The 27,313-nt window shown below is 41.2% G+C and overlaps 1 protein-coding gene across 5 annotated transcripts in view; it reads left to right on the top strand.

Annotated features, from left to right (window-relative positions):
- Window positions 1-27,313, top strand: part of spidr (scaffold protein involved in DNA repair) — a 212,047-nt gene that overhangs the window by 70,683 nt on the left and 114,051 nt on the right. For all 5 annotated transcript variants that reach the window (XM_062979351.1, XM_008114867.3, XM_008114866.3 and 2 more), the window contains exons 6-8: window positions 6,091-6,347; window positions 10,716-10,816; window positions 24,859-25,078. In XM_062979351.1, the coding sequence (XP_062835421.1) occupies window positions 6,091-6,347; window positions 10,716-10,816; window positions 24,859-25,078 (578 nt within the window). The remainder of the gene's footprint in view (window positions 1-6,090; window positions 6,348-10,715; window positions 10,817-24,858; window positions 25,079-27,313) is intronic.

The following is a 27,313-nucleotide window of genomic DNA, read 5'->3' as shown; positions in this document are numbered from 1 at the left end:
GTTTAAAGGTGCCTAGGTTTAAAGGTGCCTAGAATGTTTAGATCAGAAGTTAGAAATCATAAAGATCCTCTGGGCTCCTCTTGTACTACAATTCCCAGTATTCATAGAAACACTGCAAATAGGAAATCTGGGATATGTAGTCTAAGAGTATCTAGTGGGCTATATGATTCCACATTATGCCAGCTTAACTATGAATATTAAAACAACTATTTGAAAAGTGAGCAGGGTGAATCAGAACATTGTGCTCACTTCATATGCTCCATTTATCAAAAGTGTCACTTCAAACTCGCTTAGAACTTGACAGATACTTAATGTTGGTTAAAACTAATTTAAAAAGAAATGTGAGAAGCTAAACAAACTTTTGATTTGGCACAGTGAGCATGCTGAAATACCAGATTAACTCATCATGATGTGGAAGATATACAAACCCAAGCAGGTGCAAGTGCAGGCATACACTTAAATCTAAAGATTAACCTGAGAACATTTTACTTTAACTTTTCTGAATGCACACTACTGGAACAAATGAAATTGCTTTTCAAGTGTATTTGGCATGCAGTGCAAGTATTTGGTACACAATACAGCACTAGGGGCATAAAGTTAATAATAATTTCTAAACCTACTTATGACGAGAGCAGCTCATTCAATACTATTTTGTTGCTTATTCGTATTTAAAATAGTGCCTATGAGATTATGTGCCAACTCAGTATATGAAAACGAAAACCTATAAAACAGCAGTGGGCAACTGTGGCCCTCAAGTTGATCTGGCATACAACTCCGTCAGTCCTTGACAGTATAGCCAATTGTGGGGGATTATGGGATTTGCAGTCAAACAACTTCTGAGAAGCCATCATTGCTTTTATGTGACTATAATGAACATACGCTTGGTACTTATTTTATATATACACAATTTTAGATCCAAATTTAATAGCATTAGATCCTCAATGTATTAATGTGTTCTTTTCCAGTTAACAAGGACTTTGAAAGAATAGAACTTGCAAGTGCCGTCTTCTCTCAACATTTTCAGGTTTAATCTTCGTGGATTTTATTATTCGTGGGTGTCTTCATGGTGGATGGAAGAAGTGGGATGGAGGGAGGGGAGAGGAGGGAATCAATGTGGGTGGAGTGATGGTGGCAGTGGAACGAATGAGTGTGCAAGTGAATTAGTGTGCACACCTGGATGGGCCCAGTCAGCTGCCACTGTAGGTTCTTTTTGTGTGTATGTTAAATATGGTTTGGGGAGACCTAGAGATATTTGCCATTTTCCCACTTTTATGTGGATTCTGCACCCCTAAACACTGCAAAAATAGTGGGATGACTCTATATGAAAGTAGCAATGTTGTGTTACAGTAGTCTCACTTATCCAACATCCACTTATCCAATGTTCTGGATTATCCAACGCAGTTTGCCTCTTGCCCCGATCCACAGCTGTTTCTCTAGGCAGCAAGGATTGACTTTTTATGGATTTAATTTCCGACAATGTTGCTACTGTAAGTTCATTTTATGCAATTCTATCTTTATTTGTAATCAATTTGTTAGTAGCCAATATTTTTGTAGTCAATGTTTTCAATATATTGCGATATTTTGATGCTAAATTCATAAATACAGTAATTACTACATAACGTTACCATGTTTTGGATTGCTTTTTCTGTTGATTTGTTGTAAAACATGTTTTAGGTGCTTAATTTGTAAAATCATAACGTAATTTGATGTTTAATAGGCTTTTTCATAATCCCTCCTTATTATCCAACATTTTCGCTTGTCCAACGTTTTGCAGGCCCATTTATGTTGGATAAGTGAGACTCTACTGTATGTTGCCATCCAAGTGAATGGCTACAGGTTCTTAGAAGTCATTCTTTAAACACTGTGCTACAAAGATGTAACATTTTACCCACGTTATTTAGCAGCTTGTGCTCTGTCTATTTTATCAGTTATATAATTATTTATGCAATGCTTTTGACACAAAATAATAATAACCCACATGTAACATTAGTTAGTAGTCTTCTTGAAAAATAAAATCACTTTTGATTTTTGCTCACTGTAGAAACAATTGACAGTGCAATTGAAATTAAAGAGGAAAGGCTGCTTGAGGGTAGGGCAGTTTATTCCAGGGAAAGGGGAAGCAACCCGTTGCCATCTGTTTCTGTCCTAGTAGCCTCTTCTCATTGATTTAAAGAAAAGCCTGTCTTTACTGCAAAGAAAGGGTCCTGCCTACCAAGTTTCTGTGTGCAGCAACAGGCGAGACCCGGGGAGCAGGGAGGAGGAGTTACAGTAGTCTATTGGGAGTCCCAATGGTTAATAGTGTCGGGAACAGCTCAGGATTTCATGGCCACCATAATAACCATGGGTCTGTCTCAAATGGTTTTTGTCCCCACCCATAGCGCTGGACACACCCTTGATTTGGTCTTCTGTTCGGGTCGAGATGATCGTGACAGTAGTGCGGAGGAATTGTTCACAGTTCCTTTGTCATGGACCGATCACTACTTGGTCAAGTTTAGACTTACTTGGGCTCTAAACCTCTGCAGGGGTGGGGGACCGATAAGGATGGTTTGCCCCGGGAGACTTATGGATCTGGATAAATTTCTGACAGCTCTTGGGGATTTCCCTGCCTCTGTAGGTGATTCTGTCGAGGCTCTGGTGGATCTCTGGAATCAGGAGGAATCTCACAGTTGACATAATCGCTCCTGAGCATCTCCTTTCACAAAGTAGAGCCAAGTCATCTCCCTGGTTCTCCAGAGAGCAGATGGTGATGAAGCAATTGAAATGGAGGCTATAGCTGCGTTGGCGGAAATCTCACAGCGAATCTGACTAAACAGAGTCTAGAGCGCATTTAAAAGCCTATTCCATGGCAGTGAAGACAGTGCAAAAATTTTTCATGGCTGCCAACATTGCCTCTGCAAAGAACCACCCGGCCAAGTTATTTTGAGTGGTCAGAGGACTGTTACATACTGTCACTCAGGTGGGGGACCCTGATCACTCAATAGCTCATTGTGAAGAATTACAAGGTTCTTTGCAGATAAAGTTGCTCAGATTCGTTCTGACTTGCAAGTTCCATTGATGTAATCCAGGCTCCTGCTTGCCCCATTTTATTGGATTATTTTCAATCTGTTCTGCCTGATGACATGGACAAGACCTTGGGAGAAATGTGGGCGACTGCCTGTATCCTTGACCCCTGCTTGTCCTAGCTGATTAAGTAGGCCAGAGGGGCAGAGTGGGTGAAAGTGCTGGTAAAGGCAAAATTCCAGCTAGCCTTAAGGAGGCAGTAGTAAAACTTCTACTTTAAAACCAGCACTGGATCCCACACAATAAACAATTATCAGCCAGTTTTAAATCTCCCCTTTTTGGACAATGTTCTGAAAAGGATGGTGGCATCTTAGCTCCAGAGTTTCTTGGAAGAACCCGATTATCTGGATCAATTTCAATCTGGTTCAATTCCATGTTATGGCAGCTCCACTAGCTTCCAGTTTGCTACCAAGCAAAATTTCAAGTGCTGGTCATTAACTTTAAAGCCGTAAACCAGTGGTTCTCAGCCTGGGGTCCCCAGATGTGTTTGGCCTTCAACTCCCAGATATCCGAACAGCTGGTAAACTGGCTGGGATTTGTGGGAGTTGTAGGCCAAAACACCTGAGGACCCACAGGTTGAGAACCACAGCCCTAAACGGTTTGGGTCCAGACTACCTGACAAACCACCTCTCCTCATATGAACCGGCTTGGACACTGCATTCATTAGTGGAGGCCCTCCTCTCGGTTCCATCCCCCTCCCAAACCCAGCTGGTGGGGACGAGAGAGAGAGGGGGGGGGGGCTTCTACATAATTGCACTCCGCCTCTGGAACTCTCTCCCAAAAGAGATTAGAATGGCCCCTGCGCTATTCTTTTTCAGGAAGCAAATAAAAATCTTCCTTTGCTCCCAGGTTTATGGAGAGCCGAATGTTTGAAGATCTGTCCTTGCCAAATAAGGAACGAACTATGGATATGGTTTTAACATTGTTTTTATTGATGTTGTGAAATGTGTTTTATTGGTCTTTTATTGTGATTGTTTTTGTGATTGAATGTTTTATACTATTTACTTGTATTGCTTAATTTGTTGTTTATTTTTCTGGCATTGAATGTTTGCCTTTTATGTTGTTAGTCACCCTGAGTCCCCATGGGAAGATGGGGCAGGATATAAATAAAGTTTGATTGATCGATTGAGTATTGAGTTACAATTAAACATAAATATAAAACCTAGCTTCCTGATTTAATTCTCTATTTGCTGTGAAGTTCTTGAAAACTGCAGATTCTTTTTTATATAGACAGAATTTTATGTGTATAAGCATTTATTACAAATTGCAAGTGCCATAATATATAAGCTCCTTAACATGTGGAACATATTTGAGTTCTCTAGTTTTAAAAAAAGAGGAACATACATACTTTAAGAATGTTTTGCTCATTTGTTATCATCCTTTTCACTGAAATTTACTGTAATAAAATGTGTGAGAAAGAACCACATGTATGTATGCATAATAATGTAGTCAATAGACGGTTTGTAATCCAAGCCTAAAGGGTCACTAATGGGTGGGTGTGTAAATGAGTGTAGGAAGCAGCAGTTGACACCACTCTATAAAGAGGCTTTTGGGGATATAAAATTGGATTTGCTATATTTCTGCATATTTTGGCTAACTGCTAACATCTTAGGAGAGTGACACCCTAGTTTCCAAGTTCAGATTCTGATTTTGGTTCCTCCTGAGCCCCTAAAGGAGGAGATTTTGGATTATCTTTGGATAATCTTGAGTACATCCATTTCGCAATGGCCAAAAGAGGAAATCATGCAAATGCACACCAGGTGGGTGCAGTTAATCTAGATTAGATACATCATTTGTCTCCACACACCAGCAATCCTCTCATAGTGATTTGGGAGTTAACTCAATCAATGGTCAGATGAGCAGGAAAGGCTCTCAGCATGAGCTGGGATGATAAGCAGTAGCAAAAAGGTGGACAAGCCTTCTATTTTAGAGAAGATTTGCCCCTATTTTATATCAGACTTACTAGCAAAGAGGTCTGGCGCAGGAAGATCTACAGAGAGATGTTTTGTTTAACAATAGACAATTCTGGCCTTAGAGGCACACAAAGAAAGTTGGTTCGGTCAGAGAAATACTGGGTGACTCGATGGTATTGCGCTGAATGGAGCACACAGGTCTTTGCTTACAGAAAGCTTTCTTCATTTTAGCAGTAGAGTATTTGGTTCTGCAACTGTCCTTCCAACAGAACTGAATGAAATCAGTGGTCTGATTCTGTGTGTGTGTGTGTGTGTGTGTGTGTGTGTGGTTTTTTTTTGCTTGTTATGTACTCCCTCACTCTGAAGAATGGTTTCTTAGTCGATCGACCCTCCACATTTGCAAGTTTGTGAATTTGACTTTTTACATATTTGAGTAATACAGTCTCTCTAGAAATCTCTAGGTCCTCCAGTGCACCTCTATGATCAACTTCCAAGGGATAGCAGATAGGTAGAAGTCGAACAGAGACTTGCACTGACTGTACTTTTCCTTTGCTGTTGGCTCATTCATTGTTTTTACTGATTTTAAAAAATGTATTTTTGTTGATTCTGTCTGACTATATTGGTTTAATTTATCAATGTTATGTTCAATTCACTGATACTAGGTTTAATTTGATGTTAGATTTTTAACACTGTTTTCATATGTGGATTCTTCTTGGGATTTTTATAGCAATATCTATCTGTTTCATTGAGGCTTTGAATGTATGTTATTTTGTTGGAATCCGCCCTGAGTCCTTTCGGGGAGATAGGGCAGAATAGAAATAAAGTTATTATCATTATTGTCCACTGTTCTTTTTTTCTTATTGCATTTCTTTAGTTTTAAGTTGTGTAAGCTATTTTGAGAAATTTATTTTTAAAAAGACTAAAAAGTGACATGTTTTCTAATGAATCACATTCTTCTCGGTCACTTTCATCTTTTACTTTCTCAATGTATTGGAAACATTACTGTTTGTCATACAGTTGGTTGATATTCTAACATGTTTCTTCTTTCAGTGTGAATTTAAAATATTATTTTCTTTCTTTCCTTCTTTCTGTGTTGTTCTTTTCCTTTTTTTGGCAGGCAAGGTCTATAGAAATTTCAGAATACACATCAGACAGTGAAAATCTAGAAGATTGCCAAAGAGAACCTGAATCTGCTAGTCTAGGTTCTTCTAAGAAGTTCCAGATCAGATTTGGAGCAGAGACTGAAACAGATACAGGAAGATCAGCAAGTGACTGGTTAAAATCTGCTCAGAGCCTTTTGCAGACCCCTAAGAAAAAGGCTATTAAAAGTTCAAAAACCCCAGAAGATTCTGCCAAAAAAAGAAAATTACTGAGGTATGTGTCAAACCTTTTAAATATATCATGTCAATAATGCTTCTTCTGTCTACCCTGGCAAAATTGGTTTTAAGGATTAAGTCAGGGAATTGGAACAGTGTCAATGCGCAGGATTGGATTCTTACCACAATTCTTCCCTTCTGAGCTTTTCTTGGTGCTTTGCCTGGGAACCCGCCTTCATATGTAGAGGGATAGGAGGAACTAAATGCTGTCTGCTGGCCTTGAAAATGCCCAGCAGAGTCCCGAACTTATACCTTCTCTATATGTGGAAATTTTGTTTGTTTGTTTGTTTATTAACTTTTTTTCTACCAAACCTGGAATATCGTGTCCAGTTCTGGGAACCACAATTCAAGAAAGATATTGCTAAGCTGGAACGAGTCTAGAGACGGGCGACTTAAATGATCAAAGGCATGGAAAGCATGCCCTATGAGGAGCGGCTTAAAGAACCGTGTGTATGTTTAGCCTGAAGAAGAGAAGGATGGGAGGAGACATGATTGACATAATTAAATATTTGAAAGAACATCATAAGGAAGAGAGAGCAGGCTTGTTTTCTGATGCCCTGGAAACTAGGACTCCGAGCAATGGGTTCAAATTACAGGAAAGGAGATTTCATCTGAACTTTAGGAAGTTCTTCCTGACAGTGAGAACTACGTATTCATCAGTGGAACACTCTACCCCGGAGTATGGTAGAAGCTCCTTCCTTGGAGGCTTTTAAACAGAGGTTCAGTGGCCATCTGTCAGGGGTATTTTGATTGTGCTTTTCCTGCATGATAGGGGGTTGGACTAGATGGTCCATATGGTCTCTTCCAACTCTGTTATTCTATGATTTTACCTCACCTTTCTCCCCATGGGAACTCAAGGTGGCTTCCAATAACACAACACAACACAATAAATTTAAGCACATAGCAAGTACAAAAATTAAGAATAATTAAAAACAATTAAATATTTGTTAAGTTAAATTAAGTTAAGTTATTTTAAATTAAGTTAAAATACAATAAAATAAATGCACAATTAAAATTACATTTAAAGCTAAATAGTCTCCCCAACTCCCTCCCACAAACTCCCCAGCAGTGTGTCCCTCATCCTCCCCTAAACGCCTAATAGCAAATAAATATCTTAACTTGGTAACTCAAGGCAAAGAGGGATGGGGCCATCCTGGTTTCTCTTGGGAGGAAATTCAAGAATCTGGGAGCAGCCCAGAAAAAATATCCAATGAATCCTGGTTGAATGACTTTTTTAAACGCAAGAACATTTGTAGTACAGACTCCTTTCTTCAAAAATGCTCATTCAGAAGAAGACCTACACTCTAAACACCTTTGCAGAAGCATACAAAAAGCTTGGCATCAAACTGAACATCGAGAAAACCAAAGTGCTCTTTCAGCAGGCATCAGCCAATCCCTCTGCAATGCCATAAATACAGCTTATTGTTGTAATGTTAGAAAATCTTTCCATAAAAGTTAACATTAACAGAAATACAACACTGTCTGGGCTCTACGAGTGCAGCATTTTTTTTAATGAAGCAGAGAGTGTTTGAGGATTGAGGCATTCATAGGGATACCAAGATGCTTATTTTATAAAGCTATTGTCCTCCCAACCCTGTTTTACGCCTGTGAAACGTGGACCATCTACAAACATCACTCTTGACTTCTGGAACAATTCCATCAGTGTTGCCTCCAAAAAATGCTACAAATTATTTGGGAAGACAGGCTTAAATCTAACCTTTAAAACTATGGTATATACACAGAGAACTGGGAAGCCCTAGCCCTCGAACGGCCTGCAACTGGAGGTCAGCTGTTACCAACAGTGCTGTGGAATTCAAAGAGGCACAAATGGAGGACAAAAGGCAGAAATGTGTCAAGAGGAAGGCATGTCAAGCCAACCGTTATTAGGATCGCATTCCATCTGGAAATGGATGTTCTCACTTGCGAAAGAACATGTGGATCAATAATAGGTCTCTACAGCCATCTATGAACCCACTGCCAAGACCCTACGCTCAGAAGGCAATCATACTCGGCCACAAATGATAGCCGATGATGATGATAGTTTACCAAAGTAAAAGCCCTATCCATGTTTGCTTAGGATGGTAATTTTATGAAGGTTGAAGTTGAGATCCAGAATACTTTTAGATACATCTGCATTTCTTTGGCTCAATAGTGTGTCAGAGCCACTTCAGTGGTGCTTGTTCATATAGTGCTAATATCCGTAAGAAATCATGTGCATATTTTAATGTTTAAACAGCGCAGAGTGTGCAAACTCCTGTGAGTTTATGATTTGAGAGCTGGTATGGCTCAGCTATAGCACACCTCAAAAGGAAATTGTGCTTCTAGTTACAGTCAGTCTTCCATATCCACAGATTCTATATCCATAGATTTAACAATGCACAGCTTGAAAATACTACAGATCCCAAGATTCCATAGCATTAAGCCATGGCACTGAAAGTGGTGTCAAATTGCATTCATTCTCCTGGGTAGATCAGGCAGTGGCAAACTTCGGCCCTCCAGGTGCTTTGGACTTGAACTCCCATAATTCCTAATAGCCGGTAGACTGTTAGGAATTGTGGGAGCTGAAATGCAAAACACCTGGAGGGCCAAGGTTTACCCATGCCTTGTGTAAATACACTCTTGCTTTGCATCGTGGTTTCTAACTATTGGCCCTAATTGTGGTTAGAACCCCATTTATATCAGTACTTGTCCAAGTACAAAATTGACATAGGATGAAATGGAGTATGTCAATACAAGAGGGATCAAAGGGAGTGCTTTGGGCAGAAGATGCATAATGGGCCAACAAACTTGAGTCTGACAATGGAATTGCAATTTTTCTTCTATAAGTTTCATGATTTATTTGGCTGGTGAAGAACTGGTTAAGAGGACCCCAATGTAATTATAAAAAGCTCTGGACTTCTTACGACCTTTATTGTGGCACAAATAATTTATATTTATTGGTATCTCAATTCTTTTGACTTGAGTTGCACAGTTGATGAAAGCATATCAAATATTAAAGCTCTCATGTTGCAAATGTGTGCTGTTTCAGTGTAGTAACTCAGAAGCCTACATTTTCAAGTCATTAAAGCATCTACAGATACCTTGTCTTCTGAGTATTTGGAATTGCTAGACCATTTGTTGTTACTAACCAGATTTGAGCAATACACAGGCCTCACATCTCTCTGCTCAATTTCCAGATCAAAACAACCTTAGAACATTTTTGGTTCTTGTTTTAGTATACTTTTTTGAAAAGGCAGTTTTCAAAACTTCAATTTAAAAGAAATTAAGATGAGTGGTGTAGCTCCCGGCAGGTCCCAAAAGGAGGCAAAATTGATCAGTGGATCCACTGACTTTTGTGTTTTCAATAAACCAGCCATCTGGACTTCCTTCAAAAATGCTGATCTTTTGATTACCGTATTTATTCATAAGGTAATTCACAGAAACAAAATGATAGATCAGTGAGATAGAGTAGCTAATATAAAGATTAAAGCAAAGAAACATCACACAATACTAAAATGGCAGAGATCCAGTTCATTACATTGAAATTAAGTGCATTTGTGGCTTATAGGTTGGTGCACTAGAACAACTCCGTAGTAGAGGAGGTCTACAGGATTGGGATTTAGGAGAGATCGTGTTATCCTTCCAGACCTCTCCAGTCTATGCTTATAGAGGGTTCTCAAATTGGGGCCTCTTAAAAGAGAAGAGTGCATATTTCAGCAGTTTACTCAAGAATTTCATTAGCTCAAGGGCAGCTTCAGGCAGAATAATGTCTTTGTTCATAGCATGGACAGTTTTGGATCTGAATTTTAAGTTTCTACATTATTACCTTAAGTGTATTTACTCTTCCTGTTGTTCCTTTTGCCAATACAGAACTATTTCTACTGAGAACAGTTTTCAGACCACTAAAAGCATACACTTGACCCAACCTCTGAAATGAATCATGAGGTCAAATATGTGCAAGGAGTATTTTGGGACATGATCCTTGCCAGTGGTCACACATCTTCCAGTAATGTGCTTTAGGTCAGTGGTCAAAGTACACTGAAAACTGTAGCTGAAATTACACTCTTGAGTTGGGAAGTTGCTCTGGCCCAAGCAGTCCTCTTTTACTCCTTTTAAAATACTCACCTTTTTATTCTAGGAACTGAAAAGCTATGTGAGACAATAGTTTATATCAAATATAGGCCATATAATATATCAAATATAAGGTACAAAATACAATTTCAGCTACAGTCTGAGCATATCTATAAAATGTGTCATTTTGCAGTGTCCGTCTAACTTTGAGTTTAACAAATACAAATTACATAGAGAAAGTATATATTATATGGTTGCCTTTGGACAAAAAAAAGATAAACATTGATATAAATGAATAATAATTTGTTTTCTTTAGAGGAGGGCTAGCAGAGAGACTGAATAGACTTCAGAACCGAGAGAGGGCCACTATTAGCTTTTGGCGGCATCAGCGTATTTCTGATGATCAAACACTTTCAGGTAAGAATTGTGATAGCAGTGCAGCCTTTCAGCACTGTGAAAACTTGTTGAAATAGAATGTATTTTTCTTTAAATGAAGATATATGTTTATGCAAGAAAGATGCAATTAGAGAATCTTTTAAAGTTGTGCTTCAGAAAGATATGGTGTCGAGCTTTGTGGATCCCAGCCAAATTGTTCACCTGCACTTTAGTTGATTCATGTTGTTGAATACAGGTGCAAACATTTTATCTGTTTTGCAACACTAATAGATGCAGAATTGCAGTCACAATACAGACACCTTATATACTCAGAATGCTTCCTTCCAGGTTATCCAGAACAATAATGCTTTCAGATTATTAGGTCAGTAGTTCTAATATCATTGAGTCTTAAAATAAATACAATGCGTAAGACAGTGATCATATTAGCACATAATGACAATTTATTATGGGTGGGACAAGCTACTAATTTACTTATAGTGCAAAAAGAAGTGTCATACCTAGCAGTCTGCTCTCTTCCCCCAAATGCCACAGAAATAATTACTGATTTGTTCTTGGTCTATTTCTCTGGTTTATCAATGGAGAGAATGTGCCAGATCATTGGATTCAGGTGTCACAAGAAACCAACAGTGAATGGAAACACTTCTCACTTGCTTAGGTATTTTCATTTGAAATCTACAGAATTCTAGCTTGCTCTCAGTGTCCAAATGCAACCAGTCGATCTGGTATTAGTTGTAGACCACCTTTTATGTGTTTAGGATACTTAATAATATCCAACTGTTGTAAGGAGCATTGCTAGTTGATGGTAGGTTGTGATAGTTTACAAATTCTTACAGCTCTCAAGTACTGGTGGGAATGAAATCGAAATTGTGAAAATGCACAGTGGAGCCAGTAGTTTGATGCTGAAGCAAATAAGGCTAATGCTAATATAGTCTACATTAATAGAAGCATAGTTTCCAAGCTGAGGGAAGTAAAAGTTTCACTGTATTCTGAGCAGGTCAGGGATTTTGTCTGCTGCATTCATTTCTAGGCATCTCATTTTAAGAAGGATATGGGAAAGTTGGTGCAAGTTAAGAGAAGTAGCAAGAATGATAAGAGGAGCTGGGAACATTCATCTTGGTGAAGAAAAGACTGAGGAGAGGTGTGATTGCACTCTTTAAATACCTCAGGGCTGTCGCAGAGAGGAGGGGACTGGCCTATTCTCTTCTGCCTCACAGGACAAGACCAGATGTAATGCTTTTAAGAGTAGATTCCAGTTGAACATTAGAAGAAAACTCTCGACAGTAAGAGTGGTCTCTTTCTTTGGACATCATCACAAAAAGGCTGGATAGCTATCTGCTAGGGATGCTTTTGCTAGGGATCCTACATTGAGCTGGAGGGTTGGATTGATTGGCCCATGTGAGCCTTTCCAGTGATCTAATTCTACAATTGCATCTGATAAGGCACTAGTAATAGTGGATCATGTAACCAAAATACCATAGGTGAGATAACAGTGTTATGAACTGTAATACTAGTAGCCACCTTGAGTCCCACCTTGAGTCCCCATACAATATTGTTCAAAATGAATCACAGGAAAACACTTGAAAGACCACAATTTTTAAAGGCAATCTGAGTGGAAAAAGTTAATTCTTAAAAAAACGAAGTCAACTATGCATTGACTTCGTTCACCAACCATTGTTATCTTTGCACTATAAATGTTTATTAAACATTTGAATTTCTGTTTCTTTGTTTGTGGGTGTAAATTTTTGAGTGGTGGATGTAATATTGTTTCCCCATGTTTAATAAAGAGGGATTACTTTTGTTATTGTCAATCTCCTCTGTTTACAGGCACTGTAAGAGTGCTGAGTTCTACAAAAGTGTCCTAAGGTAATGCTTTGAAGTCTATATAAATTTGTTGCCTACAAAATTTTGTTGTCTTCACAAATTTGCTTTGTTATTACAGCATTTTTAAAAATGTGAAAACTTGCCGGATTGTATTGCATGTCTGCAATACATGTCCTTGGTTTTCTGCCGTTGCTTAAGGCAAGCGTGCCTCAGAGAGTCAGATGAGCTCAGAGATCAATGAGATGGGATTGGACCAACTTAACTTTTGAAGTCTTATTAAATCCCCTTAGAAGTTGTTGTGTAGGATCCCATAGACCATAATGTAATTTTTTTTTAAGGATGAAGAAGAGACACATTCCTTGATAACTATAAATTCCCAGTTTGGCTTTATTTGAGTTTTTTTTTTTTTTTAGAGAAAGCAAAAACCCAGGAGTAACAGATTTGAGACATACATCTACTACTTTGTAAAATCTAAAGAATGCTCAGAACATTGGAATTGGAAAAAATAGAATAGGGGAAAGAGATGTGCCTTTTCCCTCTGTCTTAATATGTTCTACCATACTTGAGTCACCTGTAACTATTGTAGAAAAATGGCTAGGGATCTATCACTTAAGTGCATCCTTAAATATCTAATGGTAGCAGGACTTCTTTATAGAGAAATGAGATCAAGTGACTATTAGGTGAGTTCAAACTTTAAGGTTATTTAGATCATTGCATTCTGTATATAACTACATTCATATGATGATGATGGATGACAGTGGTAAGTCACTTTCAATCAACTTTGCTAATTACTCCTTTCACATTTGGGTGTAACAACTGCCATTTATGGCCGTAGGTCAGGGATCGGAATTATCCTTCCAGATATTGCTGGACTGTAATTCCCAGCAGCACTTGCCAACATTGAGAATTGTGAGGAACATTGGGAATTGCAGTCCAGCAATATCTGAAGAAGTGCACAATTCCCACCCTGTTTCCTTAGTACCTTTGGGAATAAATGGAAGCATCATCTGGTTGGGAAAGCAAGCACACTAAAGATCCTATTTAGACAAGCTATTAACACAACTGTATAGCTTCAGTGGTGTGAAAAAAAAATGTTTTTAAGTGCTGCTAACCATACCGAGCCTTTAGGATATAGTACTAAAACAAATAAATGAGTGGTTGCAAGCTGCATCCAGGTGTGGAATAATTACAGAGTGTAGATAAAATCAAATTACGATGACTGACAAAATTGGATATCTCAACTGTGGTGACTGGATGTGGGTGTGTGACGGAGATTTAGATGAGAATTTTAGTGCATTTGGGAAGGGAAAAAAATCCCACGGTATGAATCCATTTTAGTATTTAGTTTTTGTATGTCAATGTTCTAAATGTTATTCCAGATGAATGTGAAGCACAAGTAATGCTCCCCATACATGGTAGATGAATACCCGTTTTATCAATTAATACATTTCATTTCCAGAAAATCCAAGCATCCAGCAGATAGTAGTGCAGGAATTGTAGTTTTCTCATACTTAAACGGCAGTTTCTTATTGTTGAAAAAATACTGTTCCTCTCCTTTTTATCCAATAATGTGTCCATTGTTATTTGTGCATGTTTGGAACCAAATTAGTTCCTATGGTATCTCCACTGGCCAGCTGTGTCCTCTTTTTCCCTTTCCCCACTCTCTGAGGCATCTGCACTGTAGAATAAATGTAGCTTGACACCACTTTAACTGCCATGACTCATAACCATGGAAACATGAGTGCTGTCGTTTTGTGAGGCTATTAGCAGAGAAGGCTAAATAGCTTGTAAAACTACAGTTCCCATGATTCCATAGCATTCAGCTTTGACAGTTAAAGTGGTGTCCTACTGCATAATTTCAACAGTGTTGATGTACCCTCCAAATGTGGAGATTCATTTTGAATAAGACTTTTTAAAGTGTGAGTTTAAAACCTTTCTGAAGGTCCCACAATGAATCACTTTTCAGGGAGCTAACACAGCTTCTTGCATGAAAACAACTAATTGGCAAAAGGATTAAAAATTTAACATTATCTTTCCTAATTCACCATTAATTTGCTCAGGCTTGTCATTTTATGAGACTGCCTTTCTCTACCCAGAATTTAAAGATGAGCTTTGCTTATGTAATTTTTAAAAATATATAGTTGATGTTTATATTTCCAAGGCAGGAATAGCAAGAATTGAGTGTGCAAGGATTGCCATGACACTTTAAAATCCGAAGTTAGCATTTTGTTTGTTTCAAGGAAATATAAAAAGATGAATTGCATCATACCCGTTCCTCTTGGAGAAATGTTTGCTCTTCCATGCCCACCCACAGCATTGGCATGCAGTGATAAGCCAGCACTCTTTTAACACTTTATTTAGTGTGACCAGTCTTTTGTGTTATTTTTCAGTACCTTAAGTGTTTGGATTTTATGTTCTTGGAGCTATACTTAGGACTTCTCAATTCTAAGGGAAGTACAGATGCCAGTATCTTAAACCCATGAAGGAATGGCAAGTAATCAGCTTTTTGTTTGTGTCCTCCCATCATCTTTTTCTTTTGGAAAACAACATAGAGAAATAAAACATATATATCCTTGAAAACCAGAAAATCAGAAAATAATAGCTTCTTAATTAAAAAAAATGTTTGAATATATACGGTCATACAAGTCCAGTCAGGATTAAATGTATATTGTCCATTCCATACATGTCTATGTTATGTGAGAAGCACACAGTGTCGCTTAGGTAAAAGGGGGGAAAAATAAACATTACTCAAATATAAGATTTTATGATTCGGCCCAAAGTAACACTTTACATGAGTTTGTGCAGTATGTGTATGCTCCCCTTTCTTCACTTTGGCTTGAGTCACTGGTTTTATGTTGAAAAGCTTTCCTTGCCAAATGCCTTCTGGCTCAGTTGGGTACACCTGTGCTCAAGTATGTGGAACCTTCTTCAACAGAAAACAAGAACAATGGTAGAATGATATTACGTAATTGATAATGAGCTTTGCAGACTTAACAGGATTATGCTTTTGGAAATAACTCATCCTAAGTGTTCACCTGTCACGACCCAGGCTACAGAGCACCAATAACCATACGCAGAAGCCAGAATCTATCTAATATCTTTATTAAGGAAATATATAAAGTTAGTAAAAGCAAATGTAAAAGATAGTCCAGAAGCAGACCTTTCAGGAAAGGTCAAAATTAGTCCAAGGAAATAATGTCCAATATGAAATATTAAGGTCCAAAGTTGTAATCCAATAACCGAAACACTCACTTTGCCAAGCAAAGTGAGGGGAGATGACAAGGTCCTTTAGTCCATAAAACTTGAGCGTGGCTAGGAAATAACTTGATACTAGAAACAAGGCTTGAACGTGGAACAAGGTAACTAAGAACAAGAACAAGGTCCGTGGAATAACTTGGTAAAATCCGTGAAACAAGGCAAGGATTAGTCCTGGGAAACAAGGCAAGGTCCGCAGGTAAACAAGGCTGGGAAGCAAGGCGAAGGCTGGATAGCAAGGCAAGGCTTGAGCTTGAGCGAGGCTTGAATCGGAACGCGCTGTCCAGACACGACTCGCTCCGTAGGCTGACGAATTGACTCCGCGAAGTTGCTACGCGGGCAAAACACCTATATAGAGTCCAACTTTCTCACCAAAGCGGTTCTCTGGGAATCAGAAACGAAAGCTAAACTCTGAGACCAGATGTTAAACTCCTTAAAGATTCTCACGAGAACCAGTGTTAATTGGCAACATTCTTAGCTGCTATCCTCGCACTCCTGCGCGAAGCTGAATCCAAACTTCTCTGTTGTTTACAAAACTCCCGGCGCAAGAACACGGGAGAAGTAGGCTCTGGGGTTGTTTGACATACTTCTGGGGCACAACTTTCTTGCAGGTGCAAGGTTCCCAGATCTGCCTGGGAAAGATCTGGCTGAGAGGAATCCAGTTCAGACTGGGAAGGTAAAAAACCCAAGTTTTCATCTTCATCAGGAATTACAATGTCCTGAGCAGGACTACAAGGCCCATGGTTCATCACACTATCCCCCTCCTCAGGGCCCCTCCCAAACTGGGATCCTCTCCCCGAGGCGCGAGGTCGCGGTTTGGTGGGATAGGTCAGATGAAAGCGACGGGTTAGATCAGGAGCATGGACTGTGGAGGCGTCTTCCCAAGAGCGTTCCTCAGGCCCAAAACCCACCCAGTCAATGAGATATTGTAGGCGGCGGCGATGAAAGCGAGAATCCAAAATGTCCTCAACCTCGAACTCCTCCTCCCCATTCATCAAAACAGGAGGGGGGGCCGGTTGGTCTGTATCAGGACGCACACCATCCGCCGGAAGGAGCAGGGAACGGTGAAACACTGGGTGGATGCGCATTGAACGCGGAAGTTGGAGTTTGAAAGTCACGGGGTTTAATTGCGCCACCACTGGATAGGGGCCAATGAAACGGGCATCTAACTTCCGGCAAGGGCGGTGGGAGGGCAGAAAGCGAGTGGACAGAAAAACCCGATCTCCTACCTTGATTTCAGGGCCCGGCTGGCGGTGTTTGTCAGCGTGGCGTTTATAGTCCTCTTTGGCTTGGTCCAGTTGCTGGAGCAAAAGTTGTTGCACCGCTGTGAGTTCCTGCAACCAATCCTCTGCTGCGGGAACTTCTGAAGTTTCAATGACAGGGGGAAAGAAACGTGGATGGAAGCCGTAGTTTGCAAAGAACGGCGTTTCTTTTGTAGAAGCTTGAACTCCATTATTGTAGGCAAACTCAGACAGTGGTAACAGAGAAGCCCAATTGTCCTGTTGGTAGTTTACATAACAGCGAAGATACTGCTCCAAAGTGGCATTGGTGCGCTCCGTTTGCCCATCTGTTTGGGGATGATGAGCTGAAGATAAGCGAGAGTCTATGCCCAGTAGTTTTTGTAGTGCCTTCCAAAAACGAGAGGTGAATTGAGATCCACGGTCTGTGACTAAACTCTTGGGCAATCCATGTAGTCTGAAAACATGCTGAAGTAATAGATCCGCAGTTTCTTTGGCCGTGGGGAGGCCTTCGCAGGGAATGAAATGGGCTAACTTGGTGAAAAGGTCCACCACCACTAAGATCGTGGTGAATCCACAGGAAGGTGGTAGGTCAGTGATGAAATCCGCGGAAATTATTTCCCATGGGCGAGATGGGGTAGGAAGGGGGTGTAAAAGCCCTGAGGACTTTTCCCTTCGTATCTTGGAGCGCTGGCATACTGGGCAGGTGTTGACATATTTTTCTACATCCTTGCGGATCTTGGGCCACCAAAAATCCCTTAGGATCAAATGCATAGTTTTAAATAGTCCGAAGTGTCCTGCTGGTTTGCAGTCATGACACAGGCGAAGCGCTTTTTCCCTGCCCGGTCCGGGTGGGATATAAACATGATTTCTATAGCAGAGCAGCCCATCTTTAAGCGAAAAGGGAAAATGCAGACCTTGGCGAAGTTGGTCCTGCGCCCAGGCATCTGCTTGCTGACTAGCCCTGATTTCTTGAGCACAGATGGGTCCTGGAGTAGGGGAAGTTGAACCAATGGGAATGGATTTGGTGTTCCCCACCGTGAGCGTGGCAAAGTTCTCGGGTTGTAGCAGTTGGGATTCAAAGGTCTCCTTGCGACCTGCAGCGTATTCCGGTTTACGTGACAGGGCGTCTGCTTGCTTGGTTTGGGCTGGGGTCACATAATGGATCTGGAAGTTGAAACGTTCAAAGAATAAAGCCCAACGTTGCTGCCTCTGGTTTAGTTTGCGGGCAGTTCTTAGGTGTTCTAGATTACGATGATCAGTGTGGACTTCAATGGGAAATTTGGCCCCTTCTAGCCAATGTCTCCAAGTTTCAAAAGCTGCCTTTATGGCCAGTAGTTCTTTTTCCCAAATGGTATAATTTTTCTCTGGTGTGGTTAGTTGACGGGAGTAAAAGGCACAGGGATGAAGGTGGTCTCCCACCGGTTGTAAGAGTACAGCCCCAATTGCCACATCCGAGGCGTCCGCTTGCACAACAAAAGGGGTTCCAGGATCTGGGTGCTGTAGAATTGGCTGGGACGTGAATAATTTCTTTAGTTGCTGGAACCCTTTCTCTGCTTGATCAGTCCAGCGGAAGGGCTGTTTTCCACGGATGCAGCTAGTGATTGGGTCAGACCAGTGGGCAAAATCTGGAATGAACTTGCGGTAATAATTCGCGAACCCCAAGAAACGCTGCACCTCTTTCTTGTTAGTTGGCGCCCGCCATTCCAATACTGCTGAAACCTTGGCTGGATCCATGGAGAGCCCTAAAGGCGAGATGCGGTAACCAAGGAAATCTACCTCTTGTAGATCAAAGGCGCATTTTTCCAGTTTGGCATAAAGTCCATGATCCCGCAATCGTTGTAACACCATTTTGACGTGGTTCTCATGTTCTGATTGTGATCTAGAAAACACCAAAAAATCGTCCAGGTAGATTATCAAGAACCTGTCCAGATAGTCCTGAAAAATGTCATTGACAAAATGCTGGAACGTTGCGGGGGCTCCGCATAAACCGAAATTCATAACTCGGGACTCGAATAATCCGAATTTGGTCTGGAAGGCGGTCTTCCACTCGTCCCCTTCCCTGATGCGAACTAGGTTGTAAGCCCCCCGAAGATCCAGCTTGGTGTAAACCTTGGCTCCTCGAAGCCGATCCAGTAGATCCGAGATTAAGGGCAGGGGATAGCTGTTCCGCTTGGTGATATTGTTCAATGCTCTGTAGTCCACCACCAATCGTAGTTCCCCTGACTTCTTCTTCACAAACATCACTGGAGAGGCGGCTGGGGATTGAGAGGGTCTGATGAATCCCTTGCGAAGGTTTGTCTCTAGGAATTCCCTGAGAGCTTCTTGCTCTGGTTCAGTCAGGGAGTAGAGATGCCCTCGCGGGATCGGGGCCCCCTCCACCAAGTCAATGGCACAGTCATAAGGTCTATGTGGGGGTAATTTCTCGGCTTCTTTCTCATTGAATACATCCCAATACTCGGAGTACTTCTTTGGCAAGGTGATGATGGGCTCGGTGTCTGTGGCATGGCATACCTTGGCTACGAGGCAATGGTTTTGGCAGTACGGTGAAGCAAACTGCAGTTCTCTGTTGGACCAGGAGATGTTAGGGTCGTGGAGAGTCAGCCATGGAATTCCCAAAATCACAGGGAAATGGGGAACCTCGGTAACAAAGAAGGAAATCTCTTCCATATGTTCTCTTATCCACATCCTGGTGGGTTCCGACCATTGACTTACGGGGCCCGTCTTGAGGGGGCGGCCGTCTATGGCTTGCACCACACGGGCATTCTTGAAATCATGATATTGTAATCCCAGAGAGTCGGCATACTCTCTATCAATGAAGTTGTTGGTAGCTCCAGAGTCTATCATGGCGTGGATCATGACGGGTCCCCTTTTTGCTGACCATAATGTGACCACGAGAAGGAACAGGACCCCGGTTGGCGGCTCTTGAATGGATTTTTTGACCGGGTTGGCGAGCCTCTCTACACCCGGTCGTTGGCTTCCCCCGCCGGCTGTGTGCCAGTCGGCTCAGACGTCTTCGTCTCCGTGGAGGACGCCGCCGCAAGCCGGGCGGCAGGCTTCCCCTTGGCTGGGCACTCTCTGGCGAAGTGGCCCCCATTCCCGCAGTACCAACAGAGGTTTAAGCGTTGACGACGGGCCTTCTCGGCGGCATCTAGTCTGGGACGCACATTGCCCAACTGCATCGGCACCTCCTCGCCTCCTCTGGGGTATGGGGTTGGCGGTGGGGGTCTCCACACTGGACGTGGCTGAACGCTGGCGGGAGCGGGGGGTTTTGCCCCGGCTCTACTGCCCTGGCCTCGAACCCACTGTTTCCTGTTGGCAATCATGACTTCAGCCCGTAAACATTGATCAATGAGTGCCTCGAGGGTCTGGGGAGGATCCACCTTGGAGATTTCTTCCAGCATTTCAATGTTGAGACCCTCCCGGAATTGTCCTCTGAGGGCTACATCGTTCCAGCCGGTGTTGTGGGCCAGCACTCGGAACTCGGCTATATACTGAGACATAGGTCTGTCTCCTTGGAAAAGGCGACGGAGTTTGTGGCCGGCTGCCTCCAAATTGTCCTCGATTCCCCAAGTCTCCTTGAGGTGGTCCAAGAAATGTTGCGCTGATCTTAGGTGTGGAGAGGCTTGGTCGAACAGTGCCGTCGCCCAGTTGGCCGCTGGCCCGTCTAGAAGACTGTAAACCCATGCCACTTTGATGTCTTCTTGGGGAAACTCGGCATCACGGGCCTCTAGATAAGCTTGACATTGGCGACGGAAAACATGAACCTTGGAAGCTTCTCCAGTAAACTTGGTAGGCAACGCCATGGCCGGGAGGCGGATTCCGCGCTCCCGCAAGCCCTTTATTTCTCCATCCTGGGCGTTGAGTCTGTCGCGGATGCGATCCACTTCGTCCTTGCTGATGGTGTAGCTCAGTGGCTGCCCACCGGGTACGGTTCCGGTAGACATTCTGGCCAAGGTTAATTGGTGCTTAGGGTGGCGGAGTCAAACTGTCGCGACCCAGGCTACAGAGCACCAATAACCATACGCAGAAGCCAGAATCTATCTAATATCTTTATTAAGGAAATATATAAAGTTAGTAAAAGCAAATGTAAAAGATAGTCCAGAAGCAGACCTTTCAGGAAAGGTCAAAATTAGTCCAAGGAAATAATGTCCAATATGAAATATTAAGGTCCAAAGTTGTAATCCAATAACCGAAACACTCACTTTGCCAAGCAAAGTGAGGGGAGATGACAAGGTCCTTTAGTCCATAAAACTTGAGCGTGGCTAGGAAATAACTTGATACTAGAAACAAGGCTTGAACGTGGAACAAGGTAACTAAGAACAAGAACAAGGTCCGTGGAATAACTTGGTAAAATCCGTGAAACAAGGCAAGGATTAGTCCTGGGAAACAAGGCAAGGTCCGCAGGTAAACAAGGCTGGGAAGCAAGGCGAAGGCTGGATAGCAAGGCAAGGCTTGAGCTTGAGCGAGGCTTGAATCGGAACGCGCTGTCCAGACACGACTCGCTCCGTAGGCTGACGAATTGACTCCGCGAAGTTGCTACGCGGGCAAAACACCTATATAGAGTCCAACTTTCTCACCAAAGCGGTTCTCTGGGAATCAGAAACGAAAGCTAAACTCTGAGACCAGATGTTAAACTCCTTAAAGATTCTCACGAGAACCAGTGTTAATTGGCAACATTCTTAGCTGCTATCCTCGCACTCCTGCGCGAAGCTGAATCCAAACTTCTCTGTTGTTTACAAAACTCCCGGCGCAAGAACACGGGAGAAGTAGGCTCTGGGGTTGTTTGACATACTTCTGGGGCACAACTTTCTTGCAGGTGCAAGGTTCCCAGATCTGCCTGGGAAAGATCTGGCTGAGAGGAATCCAGTTCAGACTGGGAAGGTAAAAAACCCAAGTTTTCATCTTCATCAGGAATTACAATGTCCTGAGCAGGACTACAAGGCCCATGGTTCATCACATCACCATAGAAACGTTCCCTCAAAGAAACTTTATTATACTTTTGAAAACCTGCAAGGAAGAAAGTCAATAATAATGTTGATTGGGGTTAGGTGTTGGCTTTTCCCAGCTCTGTCCTGGGTTTTATTGCAGAGCAGCAGATGAAGCATAGGAAGCAGGGAAACAGAACAACGGCAATCTACTGTTATTCCGTCTCCCTCACCCATGGCCCTGTCCCATACTCAGCTGAATTTGAATTGCATATATCTGAAGGTGAATTGTCAGGATAACAGAAGGTTTGAGTTGATGTATCAGTCACTTGCTCCTAAACAGTTTCCTTTTCTTGGACACCAGTTTAAATGCAATGCTAGGTGAGGTAACTGAGGCACCTGTCTGTCAGATTTTGTGGGATTCGTTCCAGCTTGTTCGTCCTGATGACGTGGACGGGATCCTTGGAGCTGTGAGGGCGACCACCTGTGCTCTGGACCCTTACCCTTCCTGGCTAGTTAAACTGGCCAGTGGTGGGCTAGTTGATTGGTTTGTGACCATCATAAACACCGCGTTGGTGAAAGTGAAATTTCCAACTTGCCTTAAGCAGGCCATAGTAAAACCTACATTGAAAAAGACCTCCCTTACTTCTGTTTTAAACAACTACAGACCAATCTCTAACCTTCCGTTCTTGGGCAAGGTGCTAGTGTGGGTGGTCGCCTTGCAGCTCCAGGGGTTCCTAGATGACACCGATTTTCTGGACCAGTCGCAGTCTGGCTTCAGACCTGGGCACAGTACCGAGAGGGTAGACACATGCAGGAGATGCTTGTAGCTGGAGATTATGCATTTATCAGCGTGTTGGACCCAATGTCTCATGGTATCTCTTTCCAAGTCTATGATTCTACTCTGACTGGCAGTGGTTCTCTAGAACCTCAGCCATTAGGCATTTTTCTTCCCCCCCCCCCAAAAAAAACAAAACAAAAACCTACACACACACACAAACATGCAGAATTGCATGTAGGATATTCTGCATCCAAAGCATTTGTTCTGCCACTGAACCATGGCCACCATGCCCTCACCATGTATTCTGCTCATATTAGTCCAATTTATGTATGCTCTTGACCTTGCAAAAGGTGTGGCTTCACCCTATGACTGCTAGTGTGCTTATCCTTTTCTCATGGGCTCCTCCACCAGATCATAGCTGTTCATCAAAATGACCATTAAAATAGTTTACTGCACGGGTTAAAAGTAGACCTAAGTTAGGATAACTTACACGAGAGAGAAAATTGAACTTTTTCTGACTGATATCCCTAAAATCCACTTAGTTCATGCAAAAAGGTTAGCCATTGTTTGAATTTCAAAATATGTGTTTATCAGTTATAACAGTTGCTCATAATATTTTAAAATAATGAAATAACACCAAGGCAAATATTTTAGTATGTGATGAATTTCTGGTTTTCAAAGCAGTCTTTTACAACAGCTGCCTCCCTCACCTCCTCTCATTTTAATAGTGTAATTCAAATGTTCTTGTAGGTAAGCATTTGAAAGCATATGGCAGCAAAAAGAGAATGAAAATCGTAAAAGCTTGTCATATGACTGTCATGTAGAGCTTAATTGATAGAGCAGCTGCATGCACAGTGCTTAAGTATTACGGAAACAGAGCTCTTTTGATGCTTTAAACCTTTTTTCAGCTGTAATTGCTAGCTCACCATATCTAAGCAGCCCTTATGCTTACATAGTTCAAGTCCTCTCCACCACAGTTATATGTTTTCATAACTATGATCATGGTCATATATTTTATTATTTCATGTTTACATAGTCAAGCCAATTCTATAAACCACTGATTTTGTTGTTCATGTTTTAATTGATTTTTCTATCATTTTAAATGGTTTAGGAAGAAAGGACCTGCAAAGAGACAGACAAACAAAACCTGTACTGTCATGTCAGGCTCTTTCTTTTGCTTTCTTGCAAATTTAGAACAGTATTTTTTTTTTGTACGAGGAGATCCTGTACAAATCTGTGTTGGGCACTTCTTCTGCTAGATCAATGGCTCTCAACCTGGGGTCCCCAGATGTTTTTGGCCTGCAACTCCCAGAAATCCCAGCCAATTTACCAGCAGTTAGGAGTTCTGGAAGTTAAAGGCCAAAAACATATGGGTACCTCGGATTTAGAACCACTGTGCTAGGTGATGACTGAGGACAGTTTTGCACCTCCAAAATATTGTGCTACCTTCTGCACCCATAATAAAAGGTTATGAAGGCCTCTCCAGTTGTTCCCTCCATGTTTAGCACTGCTTTTTTCCAACTTGGAACATAGGAAACTGCTTTATACATAGAAGTTGAGGGAAAATGGGAAGGAATGCAAATTTAGATTGCCAGTGATCATGTTGGCCCAGAATTCTGGGAGATGTAGTTTAAAAAAATGTTTACACAGCTCTGATTATACAGCAAAATTCCCATATTTTCAAGGAATACATCCCCTTCCAGAAAACAGTTATGTAAAACCACTGATATGAACAAACACAATTGTCTAATACTAAATTACTTAACATTTAAATTTTTGAGATATTTTGATGAGGGTTAATATATTTCTTTATTGATAGATTACAAGCTTAAAGATGGATGGAAGGTGTTTTTTCTCATTTATAAGCCAGCTCATTTTAGTCACTTGATTTTACTCACAAAAATCATAAAAAATATACAGTGCACTCTGTGTGGGCGCGCACGCCCACGTGCTACTTGGAAGAGAGACAGAATGAAAGAGAGAGTGAGATTTCCTATGGAGTAACTATTTACATACCTGTTTCATTTTTTGTTTTTTCAGGTAGTAAATCTGGTGTATTAATAGTAAAGATCTTAGAAATGCATGAAGAATGCACTCTCTACATTGCACTCTGTCATCTGTTGGGACAGACTAGTTCTGAGACCTCTCCCACTGAAGAAATTGCTGACATTCAGCCTAAGCTTAAAGTTCTCTTTACGAAAGAAACAGGAACTCATCTCAAGGCAGCTCCAAATGATGTTGTACATATCCATCCCCCTTGGTAAGTACAAAAAATGTCAGCTGGTTATAGTTTTTAAACTAGTGGTAATTATTAAAGCAGGGATGGGCCAAGTGTGGCTTATAGGCTACATGTGTTTCCTGGAACTACTTTTTGACACCACTCCCCTGGTGCTCCAGGGGCCAGTTTTCTCCCTAATGATCTTGTTGGGTCCAAAATGGCTCTGGGTGTCAGGAAACATAGAGTGTGTTTGGATGCAGAAAAAGAAATGTCCCAGTGAGGATCCATGGCAAGGGAGTTGGATTGAATGGCCCTTGTGGTTTCTTCCAACTCTGTGATTATGTGACTGCAGTGGTGGGGGTGTCATATCACAGGCAACCCCCTTGTGGCAGAGTATGATTGTCTTGGTGGTAGGGCCATAAATAGTTGTGAGGATCTATTCTTGAACCTCATGGTCTTTCACAATGAATACATAGATTTCCAAATGGAAGGCAATCAAAGAAGTGGAGGACTCAGAACATTTTTTCTTAAAATGCCCCTACTACACCAGGATTCGATCTCTCTATTTAGACCCTCTGCTGGAGAATCATACTCACTTAGAGAATAAGGAGAAATTGCATATCCTTCTACAGGGTTCAGATAAAAACTCTATTTTAAAACTGGCTCTTCTTACACAAAAAGCGCTGGCCATTCGTGAGAAGATGGAAGCTGAGAGCTGATACATTATTGTCACTAACAAAATCCAAACTTAAAATTTACTACGGACAAGACACTTGTTTTACTTACCCCTGTCCTGGTTCAAACCTTTCCTTAGGAAATTACTAATTTTAACCTTTTTACTCTGTATTTGTCTAGGAGTGGGTTATTAGGCCGCAGGTTGGGATGTTTTGTATCTTTACATGGTTTTATTGTATGTATGCGTAAGTGTGTACGTATTGTATGTTTTGCATGTTTTGATATGGTTAAAAGTGACTAATCAATAAAGAATTGTTGTTGTTGTTGAAAAAAAAATGGAAGGCAGTCACAACAAAAATTTTCCCCATGTGTCCTCCTCTTTGCATGTTTATCCCTTTCACCCTCTATTTGTGCATTTTCAAAATAGTACCGTTGGTAACAGCTGACCTCCAGTTACAATGCTCAAGTACCAGGGCTTCCCAGTTCTCAGTGTTTATTCCACATTTTTATGGTTAGCTTTAAGCCCATCTTTATTTATTTATTTATTTATTTATTTATTTATTTCTGTCTACCAAAATTTTGATTTCTTTTCTTGTATTCAGAATAAAATAACTGCCTTAGTGTGTAGCCACTAGGGATTAACACTGCTCCCTAGCCTATCATAGTTGCCCACCCAGCTTAAAGTGTGGTTACCCTGGAACTCATTCTCGTATCCTGCATTTTACAGATGTATCTATTTCACTTGATTGAGATATGTGTTCTTGGTATAAATAACAAATTGATCATTAAAACTGTTTTATTGAAAGGAATGACAGATAATGAAACGACACTTAAATGTGGAACTACTCCAGTGAGACTATGAACAAGAACCTTTAATACTGTCTGTTTAGGGTATCAACTCTTTACCCATCTCATTGTAGATGAACTATATTCTGTTATGTTTTCCCCCTTTTTAAGAGAACTTGGCTAGTGGTGAGGGTTAAGCATGAAACAAATACATTTCAGAAAAATTCTTCAGCCCCTCTGGAGGATGCAGAGCTTTACTTCTTCTATTTATGAAATTGCTAAGGACAGGCTCCCAAGATCAGTGTCTCATCTGTCAGAACATGGCCAGTAGAGGATATTGTTGCTGCAGAATCCTTTGATATTATGTATGCATTTAAAAACATATAGATATTTAAGCAGACAATGAGGAGGAAAAAAATAAACAGATAAATCCCTAACATCAAAAAGAGAGTAAGTCCTCTTTTGCATTCCTCCTTTGAAGTTTTTTCAAAAGCAGAAAGGATTGAGCTCTGATAAAGTTAAGATACTTAGCTACCCCACAATAAAATTCAACAAAATTCAAAGTTACTGGATGCAAGAGCATTGATGGAAGAAAGATGTAATCGTACAATCTGTAGCTGATTACTGCTTCAAAGATCTTAAGAGTCTGAGAATCTAAATTATCCTAAAGTAGTAGTAATAGTAATAGAAGAAACCGCAACTTAGGACACATTAAACTGACCACTTAAAGGGGATTGAAGACATTTTGAAGATGCAGTGTTTAAATGCTGCACCGTGTGAACACAGGAGTGCAAATTGGAGGCCTTAAAACAAAAT

The sequence above is a fragment of the Anolis carolinensis genome, chromosome 4 (assembly GCF_035594765.1).
Source record: "Anolis carolinensis isolate JA03-04 chromosome 4, rAnoCar3.1.pri, whole genome shotgun sequence".
NCBI classification, from domain to species: domain Eukaryota; kingdom Metazoa; phylum Chordata; class Lepidosauria; order Squamata; family Dactyloidae; genus Anolis; species Anolis carolinensis.
Note: the sequence above shows the minus strand (reverse complement) of the source record. Positions and strands in the feature narration are given on the sequence as shown.